At 38.9% G+C, this 24458-nt stretch overlaps 1 protein-coding gene across 1 annotated transcript in view; it reads right to left on the reverse strand.

The window, feature by feature from the left end:
• The window catches only part of HMGCLL1 (3-hydroxy-3-methylglutaryl-CoA lyase like 1), a 62255-nt gene extending 52787 nt beyond the window's left edge, over positions 1 to 9468 (reverse strand). The window contains exon 1 of the mRNA XM_088137163.1: positions 9123 to 9468. Coding sequence (XP_087993289.1) covers positions 9123 to 9239 — 117 coding nt within the window. The 5' untranslated portion in view covers positions 9240 to 9468. The remainder of the gene's footprint in view (positions 1 to 9122) is intronic.
• Between the last annotated feature and the right edge of the window lie 14990 nt (positions 9469 to 24458).

Genomic DNA, 24458 nt, shown 5'->3' on the forward strand with positions numbered 1-24458 from the left:
TATATGCACCACAGCGATATGGTAGTAAGCTGATGATATCACTGAATGGAGTAAAACTGGAATTTTGGGACCAGCTTTTTCATGTTTTATAGATTTAAAATCAAGAATTTCTGATGGAGGGAACGCACACTGCCTAGAATCAAAAAATGCCCAGCCAATTACGAAATGACTTTCTTGTCCAAATTCAACTTCTTTTCACACTGCCCAAATTGTTGGGACTTCCAATTTTGCCTCTAGAAATTGAAGGCAAGACAACATTGTATTGTGGTACTTTTGTAGCCTTCTCTCACATATATGTCACTGCCACAAATGGCTACACATTAAATTAAGTCCTATGTAGTGATCCTCTTTACTGATTGCTAAAGCATAGTGGTGATGATGGGGAATCCAATTCATTTAGCCTTCATTTGTGATGACAGTGCAAAAAGAAACAGAACATAGGAAATATCTGATCACATGTATATCATCTGGCCTACAAAACTTTTATTGGACCAGGGTGGGTCCACACTTGCTGAGCATATAAGTCCATTTCAATGGAATGGCAAAGCTCTCCCTTGCTATATAACCCCCTCCAATTTAGAAAGCACTTTATTATTATTAATGCAAGACCTCCTTGCAGAGGGTGTGTTTTTGCAGTTTTTCAAGATCATCAGTTATTTGATCTTACAAGACAAATGCCACATTTGTGGTACAAATGCATCTGTGAGAAATAGGGTAAATATCTCACGCCTACTCAGAATGTATTCAACATGTGCATAACTTTTATCAGCATAATTTTCCATCATATGAGTCAAATCTGTGAATGATCCCAGGGTATTTGACAGCACACACCCAACAAGCATGCTTGTGCAAGTAAAGACCACTGCCATTTTTTTGTATATTGTATTACAAGTTATCTTTTGTGGAAAATCTTAACGTGATGTTTCAATTACCCACACATAGCTATCAGATGGCTTGGTCATTTCTCATTGCCATTTAGGTAATTATACTTCTTTTTTCTGCCATACTAGACCAAATGTCATAGTAGTAAAATGGGTTATTTTCCTCCTCTCAGCAACAGTTGTACAGAAAGATAACTAAAATCTAGGATAGGAAGGATTAAACCTCCCCACATACTGTGATCATGAAATGGATTGGGCCTCTTGCACTTACTTTGGAATAAAAGAAAGGTAGAAGGAGACCTGGTCCTACATGTCTAATATAATGTGTACCTTGACTCTGGGATAAATCTCTGGTGTTCCATTTGGTAAAGACAGGCTTCTGTGGAGCCCTTCTTTCAGAGCTTTCTATCCATTTCAGTGTAATCAGCATGGTTATAGTAGGAGCCATTTGAAGTAAGTGCCAGCACTGGAAGTGCTACAGGTCTGGTGATATTGTGGTAAAGTGCCTTCCCAAGTGAAATATCTTCCAAATGTGTTGAAAAAAAAATCAAGCTTCAATTAACTAACATGTTATAGTTCTGTTTGTTGGTACTGGTGAACCATTTACACCAGAGTGGACAACTTTTTTCAGCAAGGGATCACTCTATCTATCTATCTATCTATCTATCAATCAATCAATCAATCAATCAATCAGCCTGCAGGGGAGATGTTCAGTAATGGGGTAACATTATAAGATGAAGAGTCACAAGGGGAGAGCGGGTATTTTCACATGGTTTGAATGACAGAGATGTTAACATGTGAAACTTTTTGTTTCTTATTTCAGCAAACTCCCATCCTTAACAATTATGACCCTGACAGTTATTATTAAGCATTATAAGCAGCTTAAACTGAAGATGCTCCAGGGGCCTCAAGTTGTGATCTCTAATTTGCACACTGATTCAAACTTATTTTAATTTAATCCTGCAATTTAATTTCCATGAACTAGCAATGTGGGATAGGGCAATTTGAAGTGGAAAAAGGTTTACCATGTTGATCTACACTATAACAGTGAATGATCAACAGCGAATCACTCAACCATCACAGAAAGATGACAGATCGTATGAGATAATAAAAGACAAATTCTAAATTGGAGTTACAGGCCAATCAAGACCTTAGATAAGACTGGGAGTGCTGTCTAAGGGACATTTAATCAATAAAAGCTGGGTATATCTGTACAGCACTGGAACAGAATATTCATGAAAAGACACTATTCTTCAGCCAGGAAAGAAAGAGACCGGAGCCAATTTTGAAGTTAAAATGGACAGATGAGAAAAGCAAAAGGGGTCAGACATGATCTGGCCATCCCTACAATTATTGAAATATAAACAAACAACATTTGGGAATTAAAATCCTCTCTTTGGGGGCCTGAGTGAAATTTAGCAGCACTGCCACCTGCTGTAAAGATGACATTTCTGGTCTACTTGCAAATTTGGTGGGGAAGAGGGAATTATTCTTAGTTTAAGATTTGAAATAGTCAAATCAATAGTTCTCATTCAGTAAAATCATAAAATATTATCCCAGGAATTATTTCAGAATTTAGTATGTGTCAACACATTTCTGTTTACTGGACCAGTCAGAAAGCAATGGAAAAACATATATTACCATAGAATGCACTAAGAAAAAATATGTGAGGAAGGGATATACAAAAGATCATTTTGCCTACAATCTTCTCACAGCCTTGTTTCCACTTCTGTTCTGCTTGTCTATTTGTAAATAAACAAATATTACAAAGAAACCATAAATCCCCAACGCTCTCTCCTTGAAAGGAAGCCAAATTGTGTTGTGCTGTTCCAGCATTTCTTAGCCTTTAGAGAAAATGGAGATCACTCTGTAGAACAGCAAGAGTCAATTTGGTGTAGTAGTTAAGGCACCAGGCTAGAAACCAAAAGATTGTGAGTTCTAGTCCTGTCTTAGAAACAAAGTCAGCTGGGTGATTTTGGGCCAGTCATTCTCTCTGAGCCCTAGAAAGAAGGCAAGGGCGATGCACTTTTAAAAATCTTGCCAAGAAAACTTCATGGGCTTGCCCACTTGGTTGCCAGGAGTCAACACTGCTTCAAGGCATAAAAAAAATTATTTAACAGTGCCTGAAACATTAGAATAGCAGGGATTACTTTTAAACCCCTAATTATATTTATAGCATGCATTTACCTTATTTTGCTTAAAAAACTCAAAGGGGCATACAAGATCTAAATGTAAACATAAAAACATCAACAAGCCAACCCTAGTATAAAATTCATTCTATCCAGCCAGGTCCCTTAAAGTTAAAACTAAAAGCTAATGATATTAAAAAAAAAAATCTGGCAACAAAATTGTACAAAGATTAACTGTTCCTTCGTTACATTAACATTTCTTCCTAAATTTGATCCAACAAAAATGCATGCTTGATCATTAAAGATAATGAGAGGTTATTAAATTAGATATCAGTTCTGTGAAGTGGTGAGTACCATGGGTAAATTGTGTGGAGCATCAGCAACAAAGGGGTTTACATAAAAAGCTAAGAGCCTGGAGCATTTTCCATTTATCAGGTGTTGGCAAAAACCAGAAAACAGTATGTAAAACCAAGGAAATCCTCTATCCTCAAAAATGCCTCCTTCCAAACAGAAAGCACCATTGGATTTCCACCCTCCTCAGATGCCACACAATTTGAACAAGAGAGAAAAGGCTTAAGATGTTGTCTGCCAAATATCTTAATCGAAATATTCAATTTCTGCTCCTCTCCCCAGCTTATAAAGTGATTAAAACATGGGTTTATAATAGAAAATGCTGCTAACCTTTAATCATGGAATTACAGCCTTCTTAAATTTACATCAGCTGTAAGCAAATCAACCATACATACATACAAAGAGGGAGGGAAAACACTACTAATAACTTCCCCCTCTCATGGAACTAGAATTCAGAAACATTAGCAGACATCTTAGCTTTCTCTACATTAGGGAAATGCCACCCTGTTTGCTGTTCAACTCATAAACCAATGCAGCCAATCTAATACTAGAAGAAAGCCCTGTATTCTTACAGATTGCACATATCCACTGCATAAGTAACCAGAACCCCCATCCAAATGAAGCTGTATGGCATTACATGTCACAAGAGGTTCTTTTAGCTTAGTTTCATCATAATCACAATACATAAGAGCAACAGACATTTCCATTCCCAAAACTAGTATTCCAAATCAGTTGAGTAACCCCAGCACATGGTTATAGAAAGGGTGCACTTGCATGATTGCCCCTATGAAATGTATGACTGACTGCAACATCAAGTTCATTTGCCTATGGAGAAAAAGCCACCCTGGGTGACTAGTCCCCAAGAGCACTTCTTTAAACACAACGCTGAATCAACAAATAACAAGCCAGCAGGTGTGAATCAGCCCATAGTAGGCTCAGCTCTGCGCTGAGGCAAGTGTGTATCAGTTCACAAGAATGACATTATAAAGGACAATGAATTAAACAATGTCTCTCAACTTTCCTCATGGGATGGCTTAGCAATCATGCAGTCCACCACGAGTGTAGTCAGGAAACTGCCCTACTCCATGTCAAAACTTCTATCATTTACTTGACACATTGCACTGACTCTCTAGGATGCCAGGTAGTGGTCTCTCTTAGGCTTACTTGAAGATGCATCATGGAGCTACAGCCCTTTCCCTAGCTCATGTTTGTGCCTTAAAAAAAGTTCAGGCTACAGTTATAAGAAATCAAACAGGTCCAAGACAGTTTCATTATTTCAAGTTCAAAGGAACTGTCATAAATATCTCAAATAACTGACTGCTTATGAGGTGGCAAGAACAGCACATAAAGTCAGTGTCTACTGGGTGGAACACCCATATCCCCAAGTTTACAAGAAGTTAACTTTGTTTGTTTGTTTGTTTGTTTATCAAGTGCCTTTTTAATAGGTTTTGTTTCCTTAATACTGGAGAGTCCTTATAGACCATTTTTCAATGCAATTTCTACCCACCTGGTGAGGAGACAAGAACATATTACTATTTGAGAGTGTAACACAAACAAATAACTCGATCTCAAGGACAGTGTGTTTCCTACATAGACTCTTTTTGGATAATAGTGTGGAGAGACACATTTTCTTAACATGAATTCCCATGGAGAGTAATCCATTAGTAATTAATTCTCCCTAGATAAATAAAATCAGAACACTTTATTTTGATCAGTGAACAAAACTTAAACATACATACCCAAGGTGGTATCACTTAGTATTAGTTCATACCAAACTTAAAGTCACAAAACAAATTTATCTCAGGTACATAGTAAAAAAATACTTTTTCTTCTCCACATTTTTCTTCTCTAATTTTATACCACACTACACAACGTTCAGCCACCATTATGCGTATCTTGGGTCAGAATCAACACCATAGTGCATCTGGTCCAATGTGAATCCAAAGTGGACCTGTGTTGGCCCCAAAAATTGATTGTGACTTATCATGAGAATACTGGGACAACCAAAAAATCAGGGTGATAAGCGAGTGCTGTATCCCTAGATATGCATGTGAAGAACTAAAGAAGAGAAACAACCTATGGTAGATAGAACTCCAACTAGAAACGACTTGACAGTTATATCAAAGAGAAAAATAGGCAAAAAATATACCCTAAAGAAGTTAAGTGAATTCCCTATAAGATGAAATGGTCCAAATGGTTAAAACAGTGTAAAAGCAAATTGCACAGACAGCAAATAGTGAGCTTGTGAATGAGAACATGATGGAAAATATATGGCAACAAAATAGTTCAAAAGATCTAAGACTCTTAGTAACTTAAAATTAAAACCATACTTTTCAGGAAATCTTATCCTAATGAACAGATTGCCAGAAGTAATAATGGTTTCTAAAATCCATTAGAGCAAAACACTTCCGAAATAATAGAACACTCCAAGGGATATTTGCAAATCTAAATACTACTTAATTTGGAAAATTAAAATAATAAAGTCTTCCAAGACTAAAACTCATCAGGAATGTGTACATAAGAGGAAGCAGATTTTCCTCTGATGTTCAGGATTTATCTCTTCTTCACCTCCTCACATACCAGGAAAAAACTTCAGAGTTCTAAGGGTGTTTTCACACACTGTATTTTTAGGTACATTTAAAAAGTGCATGTCTAAATATTTAAGAAGTGAATATGATGGATATGTATTTTATGTGGGGACAATGAATCAGACTGTAAAAGTAAGAACTGGCTTCAGGCCATTGTACATTATACATTTAGTGGCAATCCAGATTTGCTTTTGAAACCCAATCAGCTCTATGCATCTTTCTGTACAATCCACCTGAAAGCACCAGGGCTTTCCTTCTGAAAAGAAGAAAAATGTTTCTCCATTCTAATCCACTTCTATGAGATGTAAATGGCAAGGTACAATGGAAGTTATGAACAAATGCTTTCATCTTGTTTTCCCTTTTTCTTTCCTCACAGGAAGTGAAGAGAAAGTGAGTTTTGAAATTAATTCCTAGAAGAATCTTGCTTGGCCAAGCCAACATAGTTCAGCAAATACCCAAGCATTTCTTTCTACTGAACTATCCCTATGGAAATCCATTATGGTATTTATTTATGGTACTTTATTCGGAAAGTAGCATATAACCAGGATGACTCAACTAACCTTGTTCTGTTTATCCAAGCAAGTGGGCCCTCAATTTTAGTACTTTAACAATGCCACTTGCAGGGTTGTCTATCATACTAAATAGAACTATACAGGTCTACTTTATATGTTCAGACATTTTTTTCACACCATTCTCTGAATAAGTAGAAACTAGGTAGATGAAGGCAAGGACTACTCACTGACACTTGACTTATTCCAGTTTTCTTCCATGGGTAAAAGGACTAAAATATACATATTTTTTGTCACTGAAAAATATCTGCTATTTTTAAAAACATTAACTGAGATTTACAGATGACAGGATGTCTTCAGGACTGTTTGTATTCTGTGTATCTTCAGGATAGAGATGACACAGTGGGTTCACTTCATGAGAATTAAAATAATCCCTACATTTAAGAATAAACACATTTAAATATGCTTTATGAACTGGTTTCAAGCAATAGCACTATTCTGGTATATTCAATTCTTCCAGCATAGGAGATACCAATAACTGAATTCCTAGTATGAGAACTGTGGTTATTCCAAATTCCCTTATATCTGAGTACCATTGCATTTGTTTATTTTATTTTATTTTATTCAATTTTGAGGCCACCACCTCAAGTAACATTCTATTTATTCAGTTTCATAACATTCAAATATTTAACTGTTACTTTAGCACCCAATGTTGTATGATATCTTCATAAATCAATCTTTATCCTTTAAATGTCATTCCTATATGAAAATATAACTACTGAATTACTTTTAAACCTCTGACAATAGAAGCAATGCACATTCATACCAAAGAAACATTTTTGTTCTAAATTCAGCTGTGATATAACCAATCTCTTATTTTTCACCATCTTTCTCTTTTTCTGGGCCTCCTGTTTGATTAAGCCACTGCATTTTATCATCTTTCAGAGAATTGGACAGACACCAGACCTAGGGTTGTTATATCTCATGCCTAAGAAGCAACAGAATTCAACATTTCCTTTTCCTTCTCATTGAATTTCACCTTGATTTGTATTCCTGCCATTCTAGAGCAAACAGTAGAATATTCTTCCAGGAATAATATATAATAGCGGGAGACCAGTTGTAAAGAACCTCAGTCTTTCTCTGAGATTTGCACCCCTCCGTTCATTCAGCTCTGTTTTGCGCTGGATTCTGAATTTGGATTCTTGCCTCCATTTATATATCTGGGCACCATTTCTGGGCTCCAATTTTGCTTTCTGCTAGTCCACACAGTGGGGCAATACTGGTTTTCTAAATCCACTACAACCTCTACAATAGTTGCTTATATTCCTTCTTTTGGCAATCCAATGGTAATAACTGGACTCATTAGGACCAATCTCTCCCAGAACCATCCGAAAATACTAGTGAGGGAGCTGAGGGGGCTGCAGCTGCAAAAAGCTACTGTCTAGGCTATGCTGGTGGCAAGGTGGTACCATTTGTGCACAGTTGACTTAATTGGTGCTTTATCTAGAAACAGAAAGGAAGTGCCAGTAAGTGAGTAGATTGGAGTCACTGTTCACATCTCTAGCATGATCATCTCTTTCAGAGGTAATGCAGTCATGATAACTGACCCTTCTGAGTCCAAAATCCCGATCATTATGCCTTGCACAGAGGTTGCTAAGTGAGCAGATGAGAAATGACCAGGAGTCATTGCAGCTCTTCTCTCTCTCTCTCTCTCTCTCTCTCTCTCTCTAGATGTGACAGCAAGAAACTACAGTGATACTCAAATCAACTTTTTCTAAGCAGGTACAATGAAGAAATGGAGCCAGTGCCTGTTTCTTCTTTTTGCCCACTTGCTTCTACTGGGGCATGATGGGAATTGAGACAAAGTACTATAAGTGACTGATTAAAGGGATATAGGTAGGTGTTTAAATTGGTTCATAATCTCTTGGGAAGAAAACACTAGCAGTGTCTGAGTGCTGCTATTCATCCAGCAGGGGTGAGGAACATGTAACCCTTCAGAAGCTGATGAATTACAACTTCCAGAAACCTGCCACCATGGCCACTGGTGAAGGATGATGGGAGCTGAAGGCATCTGAAGGCCTTCAGACTCCCTGACCCCTGCTTTAAAGGATGAGGCTTTCTGCACTACTGAGAGGAAGAAAGTGATGCTGAGTTCAGTGCTTCTTAATACTTCTTCTTCCTGCCCCATATACCTCTCTGAATGGTGCAGTCCAGTTGACGGAGCACCCGTGCCATCAATCTTCCCACTTCCTTTTAGAAGTGATATTGGGGTACCTTCTCACTGCTGCTTAGAACCAATTCCTCCATCTGGGGGCCCTCCAGATCCATGGGGATACCAGGATTCCCAGCCAGCCTAGCATGTGGGAATTTTGAGCACCACAATCCCCAAATATATCTCAAGCACCCCACGGCTGGCGTACAGGGAAATGGCAGAGATGGCACTGGCAGGCAGGCTTTCTCCTGTAGAGGCAAGGATACACAGAAAAGCTCCCAGCACCTGAAGGGGACCCCAACCTCCCCGGGCCCTCTGATTGGCCTCTGTGCCTGACTGGCAACTGGTCAGCCAAAGCTCTGGGCGCCACCCCTCCTCCTCCCTCCCCCACCTTCCGGGTGTGGGCTGGAGCTTCAGCCGTTGCCCTGAACGGCCTTGTGGCGCCCTGGTACCTGCCCAGGCTGTTGCAAAGCAGTAGGCTGCGGGGCAGCTTCGCCGATCCACAGCTGCTCCTTGAGGAGGTGGTGGTAGCTGAGGCAGTGCTTCAGCGCCGTCGGGACGTTGCCCATTGCTCCGGTCTCCCTTCAGGAGCCAGCCAGCCCCCGCCCCCCGTCCGCAAGGTCACCGGCTCCCCGGGCTTCTGCGCCAAGCCATCTGCAAGGCTTCCCGCCGGAACCCAGCCCCGGGGCGAGCGTGGGTGCAGCATCCGCCTCGGCCAGCCGAGGGAATCCCGGGCGGCTCTGATTGGCTGAGGTGGATGCTGGGAGATCGCGGTGCCAGCATCCCTGGCTGCCGGGGGCGGCCTGACTGGGATGTTGCTCTGCTGGCCCGTGCGCTGAGCCGTTTAGGAGACGGGGTGCCGGCTGGTGGGAGGAGCTGGAGCCCTGCTTACGCACACAGTAAATATTTTGATCCTCTGCCCGGCTCGGAGAGCTACTTTGCAGCAGGAAGGTGGCGGATTGAAACTGGGTTAGTCGACTGGCTCCTTATCCAGCAGGTGGCGGTCTTTAGACTCTGCTGTTGCATCATTAAGAACTGGCCAAAAGCGTCAAGGACGGCTGGCAGAAAGAGAGGAAGGATTTCGAAAAATTCATTAAGGCTTAACACGGCCAGCTTTGCTCAGTCGCAGACAGGCGAGCCTGGGACAGGATATGGAAGAAGAATTGCCTCAGAGCATGGCAAGAGTACCCATGCGTCTGAGTTGAAGCCAGGCGCTCAGAGACCCAAGCCATTTCCAGGGTTTCAGGCCTTGATGAATATAAACATGATAGCACTTGGGAAAAATATGGGGCACCAAAAAGACAAAGCAAGACCCAATTTAATTAGTTTTTAAATAAATACAATTAACAAGCCTCTAAACCTGAGGCCCAGGCCAAATGACACTTTTGTACACACACCTTCCCCTCAATGCTTTTTTAGGTTGGAAGCTGCTAGACCATGTCTCAGCACTACTCTGTTTTTTCCATCATTGCACTGCCGCGGCTGTTCACAGTTTCAGATGGGTCTTTTCCAAATACTGATCAATGAACCTGGGATCTTCTGTGTGCAAAGGGATCAGTGGCCCCTTTCCTTGACTGAGATGACACTGAATGAGGAAGTGGGAAGACATCCAATTTTGTACTAGGGAACCTAGAATTCCTTAGAATTGGAGTTCACCACGTATAACTGTAAGTAACAGCAGACAAGTCTGCTCCTTGAAAGCAGTTTATTCTCAAACAACAGTTGTCCACTCCAATTTGCATCCAAAACTGGAGAACATTGGATGTGACGGATCTCAGTTTTTACAGTGGCAGAGTCAAACAGAGCCAGACAGATTCTGCATGAGTTGTGTGCCTAGAATATGTTTTTGAATCCACTACAACATAAGAGTTACATGGTAGTAAAAAAAAAAACATTCTTCCCTGAAAAACGAATATAAGAAACTATTACTCAAGATAAAATTTTAATTTTGGAAAATGGCTGCTTAAATGGATTTTCTAACAAAATTCTTTGGTTTAAATACAGATAACTGGATTTTCACACTATTACAGAATAAGAGTAGAATAAAGCTCATGTTGACATGTATAATTAGATGCTGTAGATAAGAGCTGTCCATTCTTAATAAATTAAATATAAACATAATTTATTTTGCATTTATTCTGAATATGGAAACCTGACAATGTGTAATTCAGGAATATATTATCTACCTCAGGCTACTGTCCTACCCACATTTACCAGGAGTAAATACCACTGTACTAAGTATGGCTTTCTTCTGACTAAAAATGATTGTATGGCTTTCCTTCATTCCCAACTGAAAATATCTTCAGGAGTCTACATTGCAGATTCTATCCTGGTCATGATTTTAGTGACATGGTCACTCCTTTATCTGGAACACCCTCTTCCTACCAAGCTCTCATCTTCAAACTCTACTTCAGAACCTCTGACAATTTTAGATCTTCTGGAACATAAGGAAATAATGACCACTCAGCTGATTATGTTTCTCTGACTTTTTGGTTGGCTTATACTTCAGTCTAACTCCCCTGTAGATTTAAAATTAGAGTGAAAAATCACACAGAGATCTTACATATATGGGAGAAATTATTCTCATAAGAAAGTGATTCTTTGGGGGTATAGGGTAAGGAGGGCAGCTGCCCTCATTTTTTAGAAGCAGCATCTGAATTGGTCTCAAAGTCAGATCATTTAAGAAGGCTCTACTTTTGACAGAATAATGAAATACATGATTTTTAGAAAAGGAGGCCCCAACCAGGGCTTATGAATTAATTTTATGATGTTATTCTCTAGATATGTATTTTACTTGTCTTATTTTATTTAATTTCTATCTCTTTATGTTGCTTTGTTGCTTTTATCTGATTTTGAAGTTGTACTGTGTGTTAATTATATTGATTGTCCTGTTTGGATGTAACATATCTAGCTTCTTTTATCACATTATGGATCATTAACTTCTATTTCATGACCAAAAGAATACAACCTAGGTTCTGAATTAATAGCCTTTGAAATAAGGTTAATTTACACCAAACCTTGCATTTTTCAGTAACCTACCAAGATAATAAAAATCTAAATATTTTGAATGTTGATATCTCCATGGAATACATCGTAGTATTCTGGCACGCTCTTGTCCTTGGTTTAAGACATAAACAAGTACACATACATATAAACACAAGTGTGTGTATGTGTGTTTGTATATGCATCATTAGTGACCATACAAGTTTATCATCTAATCATCATTATAAGCAAGATGATCAAAGCCAATGGATTTTTAGTCATCGTGTAATTAAATTGTAGCCGGAAAAAAATAGAGTGCATTGTTTGGAGGCATAAAATAGCAAAGAAGAGATGTTGGGCAATCAGAAAATAATGAACTAAGATACTTAGATGCCAAAATTGGCAAAAAGCTAATGTGTCTACCAAGCAGGGATCAAAGCTTCATATAGTCAGTCTCAACCAACAAAAAATAAGCCATAGAGTTTTGACAAGCATGAAGCTAATACAGTCCAGCCTACACAAGAGAAAACATTGGGTCTTATGACAGCATAATAGCTATCATCCTCAGATCAATTTTAATTGCAGAAAAAATGTAAATAATTTCTCATATATCTAGTTGATCTACATTGTTGGCAACTAAGTGCTTGAAGAAAGTGCTTGAGTGTATGAATCTGCAAACCATGTCAGTAAATTGATGTCTTCAGAGGTAGGATTTTGTATTGGTGACCAATGGCTGAAGCTGCCAAATTCTGGCTCCAGTCTGTGTCTGAGAGATACCAGTGTTCAAATCAGACCTTGTTTCAAGAGATCACAAGTGACCGTTCCAGATGTTGAAATTAATTCTTCCACTGATTTGTCAACTATTTTAAACATCAACCGGATGTCTCCATTATAACAGGAAAATTGCTTTCTGCAAGACTTGCTTTCATCTGCCGTAAGGATCTCTACATGTAGAAAGTGAGTGTGTAAAAAAGATTAATCTAGAATCTTTGACCTTCCATTTAGTTTTCTATCCAAAAGAAGGTTTTGTTTTCTTCCTTGCCTTTACACTGGATTTTGGCAACTTTGGCAATTAGTAAAAACTCACTAATGTGGACATCATGGTTTTTCCCACCTAGAAAGTGAAAGAGATGGAACTTATTTCTACAAATAAGTAATTTACCATTCAGCTTCTTGGAAGCCACATTATTCCTATATTGTACATGAGAAGTTCACAGTAACATCTAAAAGGACTGGAGCATTTTCTATTCAAGTTTAGGAAAGGAGAAGATGGATCTCTATTCCCTGGCATCTCCAGATAGGACTGAGAAAGATTCCTTTATGAATCCTAGGCCAGCAATAACCAATCCAGTGATGTATAATGTCCAACCAGGGTCCTTAATAAAGGACCTCAAATGAAACCTCTTCCATGTCAAAGCTTTATTCTATCCACTCCGCTTATACTATGTTTAGAAACCTATCTGAGCACAGGAAGAGTCTGTTGGGAGATAAGAGAAACTCTCTTTCTTTCCAACATCACCTGGTCTGGATAAGATTTGGATAGAAGGAGAATCAGCCCTTAGAATGGATTCTGATTCCCACCCTTGCTGACAATAGTCCTGGGCTGGATGGGCCAGTGATCTTATCAGTGGTCTTCCTATGTTTCTTTGTTTCTAGAATTCAGGGAGGATTGCTAAACCTATTAGTTGTAGGCAGTTTGCAACAAATCAGAATCTTCTAAATCAGAATACATTTTATGGGCTCTGGAATTAAACCTGTTGAAAGAAAGAAGTCAAAGGTATAGAATCCCTGAAACACTTGTGGAGTAGCACTGATGAATTTGTGGAGCAGCAGTGCCAAATTAAAAAATGGAGTACTTTCACTTAGAACTCATACTGAAATGAATAGGTCATTATATTACAGGCCAGCCCCTGTCCAGGAAATGGAAACTAGGGTGCTGTTGAGAAAGCATCTTCACGAGCAAATTAGTGTAACTTGTTAAAATAAGTTGTGTGGTTCATCTGAGACTAACAGGGTGGGAGATAATTGAAAACACATTTCCCAAGGAATGGTATCTGAAAACAGTGGTTCCACTTTTGAAAACAAACTGCAAATTATATTCTCATACAGTTAACAAAGCAAATAATTCCTTTGATTCCTAACACATGGAGTTATGACAAATACATAAAATATGTGTATGTGGTTTTTATGAAAAAATACTGTCCAAATTACAGAGAGAGAGAGAGAGAGAGAGAGAGAACACACTTAATTTAATTTGTTGTGCACAATGGACATTTCACCTGAAAATGGTTAGAGGGAGGAAGGTCTGCATGATTATAGCAATGTAGAAATGAGAGACTAGCTGCCTATTATATAAATAATGAACATATCCAGAGCTATATTGTATAGAATTTAAAATAAATAGAATGGCTGTGAACTTCCATGGTTAATGAAATAAACCATACACTGAGCAACTGAGATTAGAAAGGGAATTATGCTATGGACAAATCATTTCATTTTGCCTACAGGCAGGATTGGTTGATTGATTGATTTGCATATGTGTATTGAATACCACATAGGTATAGAACACAATTATTTTAAAATGTTAAAGAATAAATATCAATTCAATTCATTTTTTCAGTTCCTGTTTAAAGCCTCAGACTTCTCTCTCTGTTCCATGAGACATAATGAAGGAAATGATTTTTACTGACAGTTTAATTAGCATGTTTATGATGTTGGAGTTAAGATAGTTAGTTGTTTTATTTACTGACAAATAGTACATTCCTGTCTATGTCAGGAGAAGGAAGTTTGAGTAATTTCATTTAACACCAGGCAAGTGTATACATATGATTGCAATCTAAAAGAAACACACATACTAGAAAATAACTCCTACTAAATTTAGTACAATTTACATGTCAGTATATTTACACAGGATTGCACTGTAAACTCACCTACCTTATCATCATCTTATTATTATATAGGATTTGACATTAGATGCCAAATCTATGTTAACTAACTTTTCCTGCAATGCTTTGTTCCATAATTTTTAGATAGCATTTCAAAGAGCTAATTCAGATCTTCAGAGAGTGCTTTGGTCTGATGAAAACGCGGAGGAGGTCTCCCTTCAAAGTGCATCCCCTATGGCACCCTGCTTTTAACTGGCAGAGCAGTTGCAGAGCTTCACTCATCGTCGGTTGTATCTGTGCATGTATAGAAGCCACATTTTTCCAGTGTATAAGTGCAGATGGGCTCCAGGTCAACACTTCATGGAGGCTGAGTAGTTTGCTTCCATGCAATACTTTGCTGTCCTGAAGAGCTTCATCAAGCAGATTGAACAACATTTGCACAGGCTTCTTATCTCCTGTCTAGCACTCTGGTTTCCATCTTTTTTCCTAAGCAAAGCTCCCAATAAATCTTATTCTTTATGTAGTGCTTGGTAGTTTTTCCAACAACTGAATACTTCCTACTTGAGCATGATCCTGTTATGCTCCATTATCTATAACCTTTCCTGAACATGCATTCATATCTTCTAAACTGGATGATACTGGATTCTAGCTTAACTTGTTTTGAGTTCCACACTCATACAATTTATTCCCATGGCTGAAATAATGTAAGAAGGATTTATACATGTTTAGTGAATATTCTGAATCATTCTCAAATTCTTGGCATAACTGTATCTGACTCATGGTGAGGCATGCATATCAACCCTTCCAACATTTGGAATTTAGTCATGGGAATGACTGGTGGGAACTTTTTGGGATGAACATTCTATCACGAGTAAGCCTCTGCAGCCACAATGTTTAGTGCTTTTGTTTAAAAGTGACAGCTCATTTGCCCCAAATCAGCCCCAAACACGTACATATTATTTAACTAATACATTTACATCCAACCTTCTTTTCATCATGGAACTCAAGGTGGTATATGTGGTGTTTCCCTTCCAGTTGGTCTCCTAGCCAAGAAAATGCAAAGCCTGCTGCAGGCACCTATATGGCAAACCTGATGCCTGGTTGTCCCATCTTCTGGGCAAACCAGTTCTCAGCACTTGATAACTTTCATCTTGTTTTCCTCTGTCCATCTTCCTTTAAAAACTGATGTAGCTATCAGATTCCTGGCAAATAGAAGGGGTAGAAATGGAAGCAGTAACAGACTTCATTTATTTGGGCTCCAAGATCACCGCAGACGGAGACTGCAGCCATGAAATTAAAAGACGCTCCTTGGGAGGAAAGCTATGGCAAACCTAGACAGCATATTAAAAAGCAGAGACATCACCTTGCTGACAAAGATCCGCATAATCAAAGCTATGGTTTTCCCAGTAGTAATGTATGGCTGTGAGAGCTGGACCATAAAAAAAGGCCGAGCGCCGAAGAATTGATGCCTTTGAACTGTGGTGCTGGAGAAGACTCTTGAGAGTCCCCTGGACTGCTAGGAGGTCAAACCAGTCAATCTTAAAGGAAATCAACCCTGATTGCTCACTGGAAGGATCGATAATGAAGCTCAAGCTCAGATACTTTGGTCACCTAATGCGAAGAGAGATCTCCTTGGAGAAGACCCTGATGCTGGGAAAGATTGAAGGCAAAAGGAGAAGAGGACGGCAGAGGATGAGATGGTTAGATAGCATCACTGAAGCAATGAGCATGAAACTGAGCAAACTCAGGGAGGTAGTAAAGGACAGGAAGGCCTGGTGCGATATGGTTCATGGGGTCACGAAGAGTTGGACACGACTTAACGACTGAACAACAACAAGCTATGAGATGGAGAAGTCAGCTATGTAACCAGGTAACATCCTTTCAGACAAATGTGACTGTTGATCTAAATAGCACCAATTTTCCTATAAGTTTGTCAAGGTTTGAGGCTCAAACGTCATATAGAAGATATTCTGACTTTTCCCCCATGTTGAATTTAGTTTTAAATAATTCAGCCCAACAAAGACTGAAAAATATTGAGTACATAATGACATTGTTATTGGAATGTCAATGGAAACAGGACAATGGAATGTCATCAGTCAAAAGGTAAGAGGAGGAAGAGGAACATATTAGATTGCCCAGTGTCAATCCCTACATGATTAAGAAGCAGGATGTTACAGTAACTGGATCATATACATTTGAAAGATTTGTTTTTCAAACAACTCTCTCAAAGGGCAGCCAAAAAGAATTAAATGATGGGTAAGCCACCTGAGTCACTGTAGGCATTACTAAGCTATAACTTCTAGCATGCCTAGGTAGCTAGTCAATGGCGAGGAATGCTGGGAGAACAACAGAATAAAGCCATGATTAAAACAGTCTCACAAAGCAAACAACTGAGGCCAAAAATGCTCAATGAAAAAGCAAGGTTTTCACCACTTTCCTGAATATCAGGAGTGTGGTGGCCGTCTGGACCTCAGGTGGTAAACTATTCCGGATAGCCAGGACTGCCACAGAAGAAGCTTACTTCTGGGATCCTGACAGAAGGGGATGTGACACATTCTTTCCCAGGCTCATTCCAGAGGGCAGGTAGATTCTACACAGAGAAGATGGTCTAATAGGTAACCTGGACCTATGCCATATAGGGCTCCAAAGGTCAAAACTAGCACTTTGAATTGTCCTCAGAAAGATATTAGCAGCTAATGGAATTCATGTAGTACAGATGTCATACTGTTTATTCTGCGCCAATTGAAGCTTCCAGGTAGTCTTCAAAGTCAACCCAAATATACTGCATTGCAGTAGTTCAGTCTTAAAGTAATGAAAGCTAGGACATCATGCTCTTAAAAGGGCCACATCTGGTGCACTAGCAGCAGCTGGGAAAAGGTTCATTTAGGTCATTGAATCCATTTGATGATCAACTACAAACCATGAATCCAGTAGGAGGATCCATGAGGAATCCATTTTCCTCACATATTTCCTGAGAATGGGAATCAAAGAACTGATTAATGTCACATGCTTGCATGTTTTCATATCCATCACCTGTCAGTGTTTGAACAGAAGCAACAATGCAGTTGACTTAATCAGCAATGGCAAGAAAACTGGTGAACTCATTAAAAATCTCAGTCCAAACTTTCTTACAGAGAGCATTAAGGGTGCATAGTTTTGTTTTAACCAAAGATTCCATGATGATATTGGGCACGAGTAGTGGCATATCTTTCCATACATCCTCTAAATTTAGATTTGCATTATTGCTGATGATGCTTGCATCGTGTTCAAATGCTTTGCACCTACAATAAAGTTTTTATAATGCTTTGATCCATGGGCTGAAGGAGCAAGGTGGTATTTGGAGGAAGAAATGCCACTTCAATATTTGAGCAAATTGTAATTTGTCTTCAGAATGGTCAGGAGCATTACAGAGAAATGGCAACACCCTGGAGGCTAAATATTTTCAAATAGCTCTTTAATTCATGGGAAGAACAATTTTCACAGTAGATCATAAACATCATAACCTTTTCTTTTATCACCTTTAATTTGGCAGGAAACCTGGATGCTGCCTCGTGATCTGATGCTGTGTCTTCCATTAACTTCATGTTGTGCAAACTAGCATTTTAAAAAGTGTTCAAACCAGGCTTTCCTGCCCCTAAATCTAGGCTTGCCCTTTCTTAGGTCACAAAATGTTCATACAGTTTCTTAGCTTTATTCACAACTTTACTGATTCTCACAGTCGCTGTCTTCTGGGTCTGATTCTCCATCCAAGGACTGAACCCCTGCTCCACCCAAATTACATTTGGGTAGTTCTCCATATATGTGACTTTAAGTGATGTCACTGTTTCACTTTTTATACTGGCCCTTATAGTTCATCATTTTTCTTAATTGTTTGAATTTGACATTTTTTTTATTCCAAATCACCAACCAGCAACAATACTACCTAATGCAATTTATCCAGCTTAATTTTTTTCCTCCGAGGTCATCACAGACCTAAATGCTTAGCATCATTCACCTCTTCACATACCTCTTCACTCCTAACAACACACTTGGGAGCCCTATTAATTCCAACAAGATTAGATCAAGTGGATCTTCAACCGTCATGTGGAGAAGAACCAGTGCACCACCATGTGACCTCAAAAATACTCAGAACTGGAAGGTCACAAAAGGTACATTGGAGTACATAAAATTCTACCACCACTACCTTCGATTCCAGATTCATATATGGTAAACTCAGATATGTGAGGGATGTTTCTCCTTATCTGCCTTCACTCCAACCTAAAAAGGAGTGAGAGATTATGGGAAAGCTGGGGGTAAGCTAGTTGAATGTTTGCCTGAGAAAAGGCTGTTGAGAGAAGTGGGGAAAAGCACTTCAGAGAGACTGTGCCTTATTTACTTCACTGTAACTGAGGCTGGGAAGAGCCAGCGTGCTCTAGTGGTTAAGGTACTAGACTGGGAGCAGGGATATCCAGGTTTTAGTCTTCCTTTAGGTATGGAAGCTAGCTGGAGGATCTTGGGCCTCTCAGCCCTAATCATCATCAGGCTCCGCAACAAGGCAGGTAAAAATCAAAATCCATCCTTGGTTGCATCTTGCTTCACCATCAGGATTAGGTGAGCACAGTGCAAAACAAGTAGATCCTGCAACTAAAGGGGACAAACACTAAGATGAACTACAACTATAACTGGGAAATTCCTGTTACAGATTTCAAGATTCTGCATTTACCCCAGACTAGCATTAAAGACACCTTGCTGAAATTGGGGTTGCTCTTGTTTTCCTGATGTTACTAGATGCATGGGGTTGACAAAAGCCACTCTAATCTTTGCTTACTGGGCTCTTGCACACTAAACATTGTGCTTACCCTTTGGGTAGGGATTCAAGGATGTTTACCAAAATTGTTTCAATTACTTTTATTTGAATGTGTATTATTAATAGTTAACATTACTTGTTAAGTAATAGAAAAAGATTAAAAAGCTCTCAGCTTTTATTAGCATTACCTAGTGTAACATCAGCAGTATGTATTTCATTGTAAAAGTAAAGGTATTTTTCCCAGCAGATCTGCAGACTGAAACTGTTAAATTCAATTGGAAGCTGCGTATGTTATTGTCTGGTATAAGAATTCATATTTCCAAGCCTGAAGCAACAAGATCTTGTCTGCAGGGATGGTTTTTAAAACAACACATGACTAATCCATCTGCTGGGAACGCGAGCAAAGCTGGGGCCAAAGATCCATGTTAGGTCCCAAAGCATTTTTCTCATGCCTCTTGCAGACATAACAGTAATCCTAAGGGGGGGAGGGCGGGAGGCAGGGAATCAATGGAATAACAAAGAAAAGCTTGGGAAGCAACTTGATGAACTGTTTAGCCAATTTAATAAAAAGAAGAAGCAAGGCTACATGCTAAGAAACCACCTACTGGAAAAGAAGGTACAAGGAACTTCCCCACAGAGAAGTAAACTTTGAAAGCCCCATTCAGCAGGATCACCCCATGTTGAAATAATGTTGGCTGCTGGACTGAAATCCTGCTGTTATGTGTTAAAATACCAGCTATGATGCACAGATTATTTGCTATTTTCCATTCATCATCCTGGGATCATTTTTAATGAAGAAAAGAGGGATAAACGTTTTGTAAATAAATAGCATGGACTATATATTAAGAATAGTAATCCCATTTATTTGAACACTGACTAAATATCAACATTGTTTCCCCTAGAACTGCAGCCTTTTTCTGGTGCCCTCCCAGTACAGTATTTGGAACTTCAACTCCCATCAAGCAGAGGCAGCACAGCCAATGGCAATAAATGTGCTCCAAAACTCCTGAAAGGCACTAGATGACCTATCTCTGAACTAAGCAAGAATGGCATGGAGTGAACTATGGGGCCTACAGCAGGTTAAGATATCTTGGAAATTCAGGTTCCTGAGAATCACAGGTATCTAAATATATGGTAGCTTAACAAAGCATAATATCCCTAAGAAATAATAGAAAAGTCAAGAATGACTGTCATAATGTCTATGCACCATGTCCTCTTCTGTATTTTCATTTGACAAGAAAGAGAGCATTCAGTAGGATCCACCAATGTTCTTTTCTTTGCAGAAATGCTTTTTCTAGTGAATGGTTCTACTAAAGAAAGAGGAGAGAAAATGGTTTTAATCAGCAGTGTTCTGGATTGCTTAAATGCATTTCTGAGGTGTTCTCACATGGTCCTCTATACTTCCAGTGTATTTCAGTTGTGTTGCTCCTAAAGATATGTCTATGACACATATGAATGAGCACTAATTCAGAGATGCATATAATTCGGTAACCTGTTGATACTTCTGTTTCTAGGCTGAAAACATGAATATTCGTATACAGAGGCAATTAACATTCCCATTTATGTTGTCTATTGACAAAACATCTATGCTGTATTGTGATAAACTTTCAGTTGTGCTTTAAAATAGCTTTATTTATTTTATACCCTATCAGCTGGAAAAGCTATCCAAGGGACATTAGGACAGGTTGGATAGATGAAAGCAAGGTGAAGTCCTAAACCCATTTTTCTATGAATAAAGCCCATAAAATGCAATGGGATTTACTTCAGTGTAGAAATGCAGTACCAATATGGTTCATATCGCCAATCAGTATCCATGGCACATCTGAAACTTGGCTATTTTTTATTTTGAATATGTTAAGGGTCAAAGATCTGGATTAAATAGATGTTATACTGGGAAGTTAATGGAGGAGCTTGGTCTATGCCCATATCTAGCATAATTTTAACAGATTTTTAAATCTAGGAATGGACACATTACAGAAAAATGTACACAAATTGTAGCCAGTTTGGTCTAGTGGTTAAGGCACCAGTCTAGAAAGCAGGAGACTGTGAGTTCTAGTCCCACCTTAGGCATGAAAGCCAGCTGGGTGACTTTGGGCCAGTCACTCTCTCTCAGCCCAACTCACTTCACAAGGTTGTTGTGGGGAAAATAGGAGGAGGAAGGAGTATTAGGTATGTTCACCACCTTGGGTTATTTATAAAAATAAGAAAGGCGGAATAAAAAAAATCTTTAAAAATCTAAAACCTTACTATGACTATTAGCCATTGGCAGCCTTTAACTCCATTAGTGTGTCTATTTCCTTTTTAAAGCCATTCAAAACCTGTACTAGATATAATAACTGGTAGCAAATCTTGCTTATCTAAATTAAATAGGGAAGGTATGAAAATTGTTCAAAAAGTTGTTGCATAGTTTGTGCTGAAAATGATTTAAAATAAAATGGGCTGCTTAGTTTATGTTAGTTTGATCAAATGACAAAAGCCTCATGTTTCTATTTCTGTTCCCCATTTCCTTGAATATTCACCACATTTGTCAATATATAGGGGAGGGAGAAGGCATTAGAAAAGCAAAGCCTTGCTCTCAGGACATGCCTCACTTTTTGCATCCTCCCGTATAAGTTTGCAGAATTGAAAAAGAATGCCCTGTCTCAAACAGTTATGAATTTCTATGCTATGTAACCATATACCTTTGAAATCGAAGGAAAATTGCAGGAGACTTGGAGGCAGGAAAGCACCTCTTATGTTGGCATGGAACTTGAAAGCTCAGCTGGTGCATAGAATTTTTATAAGTAGGAAAAGTCTCCAAATTTCCCCCAGTTCCCCCACACCTCTGTTTCCTTCCTCTGAGCCTCTCTCCATTCCAGCTCTTTTTCAACCACTTAGATCAGCAGCTGGGCATATTTGCATTCCAGCTGTCCCTCACCCCCCAACTCCAAACCAGCGTTTCTCGCTGACTGTTATGACCTCATCTGGAAGCATTTTAGCAGTATATCATAGTGTCTCCTGTTATTAGTCACATTTCTCCACTCCTCAAAACAGGAGTCAAAAATCAGATTGACATTTTTCTCTCAACTTTTTCATCCATAGTATATATCATATGAGCAAACTGATAGAAGAGGGAAATCCACAAGTTCAAAATCCCATGCCTTTTAAGAATACAATTAACTCTGTACAAAGTTATTGCTTTTATTGAAGCAAAATAGAGGAAAGCAAATGAGCTGAGAAATGTGCACCTTTGTTATTATTCCAAAAAATAATCTAATATCTTGAGGCAGCCTGACCCTACAGGGGCATGAAATCAACCTTATAGCTGTGATATTTTTTCAGTATCCTGAACTGACAGCATTTTAAACATGTTTCCTTTTTACAAAAACTTTATTCAGCCTTTTTTCCCCTGATTATATTAGTGATGCCCTAATGCTAAATCTCTACAATGCAGGGAGTCATCAAATCACCCTGCAAAGAATACCTCGCAATTGTACACAGCAGCACAAGGATTAAGCAGCATTAAGGAAAGTTGCATGAATCCCAGAATATTCATGGGGAAAGTGTGTTAAAAATGTGTTAGGGCTAGCTTAAGTTTAAATAAAAGTGATATAAAGGAAATTGCATAGGGAAAAAAGCAAGTATTAGGGGAAGTTGCATGGGCAGGAAGTATATTGGGAATTGTAAACTGATAGATTTTAACATGTATATTTAATATACATGTTAAAATCCATATAGCAACTGCAGATTTTCTGGGCATTTAAAAAAATGATATGATGAGAAGTTGGATAAAACAGATGATACATGTATATTCATGCATACATCTTTCACATAGACTAGATTTACACTGCTCTGCCCATCCTGAGGATTTCCTGCAATTAATAAAGAAGCACAGAGAGCAAGAATATAAGTCAACTATAGATCCATTCTCACTACCACCACCACCACCACCACACATTTGTTGTACCCTAATAGCTATCTTTTAGCCTTTTGACATTGTCCATGGGGTTTTCTTGGCAAGGATACTGGAGTGGGTTGCCATTTCCTTCTCCATGGGGTCACGAAGAGTCAGACATGACTTAACGACTGAACAACAACAACACTAGCTATCTTTCCTTTCCATAAAATTGTTCCTATCTATCAAGAACTATAAATCTTCCCTCATTCCTAGAATTCAGAGAATCTGCAAGAATTGACCCAATTTAACAACAGAAAGCTATGGACAGAAACTGATCTGCTAATGGAAGTTTGCACAGGTTAAATAAACTCTGCACAGGGAGGGGATTTCATTTTTGTCCAGTTTTAATCTCCATGTGTGTCATCTTTTCTGAAGAGAACTAAGTTCAGCTAATACTTCATCTATTTTGTCCAACAGATTTACTTTTGGGACTTTTCCCAAAAGTGGGGGGAGGAGGAGGAGGAGAAGGAGGAGGGCAGTCTAGGAAGATGAACCAACTCCAGGAGAAAGATTTCTGAGCTGGCTATGGAAACGTGACCTGACCACAGAGGATGGAGGGGTTTACTATGCCCCTTTGGGTTTCTCTTGCTTGTGTGCTGTTTACTATATGAAGTTGATTTCCTGTTACTGCATCTTGCCTACAGTGAAAGCACATTGGATGTTGTCCCATCTGCTTCCCTATTAGTTCCACTTAGTTCCTCTTCCTCTTGCCCTGTTCATTCCTGACCCAGAAGGCTGGCCATTTCTGCCTGATCCTCCCAATACACATGGATTGAAAGATAAAGCAAGACTGTGCATACTATATATAGTATAGTATAGCACTGGGATCTCATAGTCAACAGAGTCAACCCCTCTGGATGGTGGATGGAGGAGGTCCCATGGGAGCAGAGAGAAAAGTACCAAGCTGTAAGTGCTGTTATTATAATTGCTGTTATTATTACAATTTCACATTCAAGTAGACTTAAATAGATTTTCTGATATACAATACCCAGTCAAAAAAGTAAATCAGACAAGAAAATATCTTGTAATGCCAACTGCTAACATGTGGAAGAGGAAGAATACTATTGTTCTCATAAACTGTGTGTGGACTTCCTATAGGCAGCTGACTAGTTGCAGTGGGAACAAAATGCTGGACCAGAGAGACTTTTGATACTTAAAAGTTAGCACAAGCCCACAAAAAACATCTTTAAGAATGAAA

This window comes from Python bivittatus, unplaced genomic scaffold, assembly GCF_059951505.1.
Source record: "Python bivittatus isolate LINGU-HERP-01145 unplaced genomic scaffold, Pbiv_v1 ctg000020_np1212, whole genome shotgun sequence".
In the NCBI taxonomy this organism is placed as follows: Eukaryota; Metazoa; Chordata; class Lepidosauria; order Squamata; family Pythonidae; genus Python; species Python bivittatus.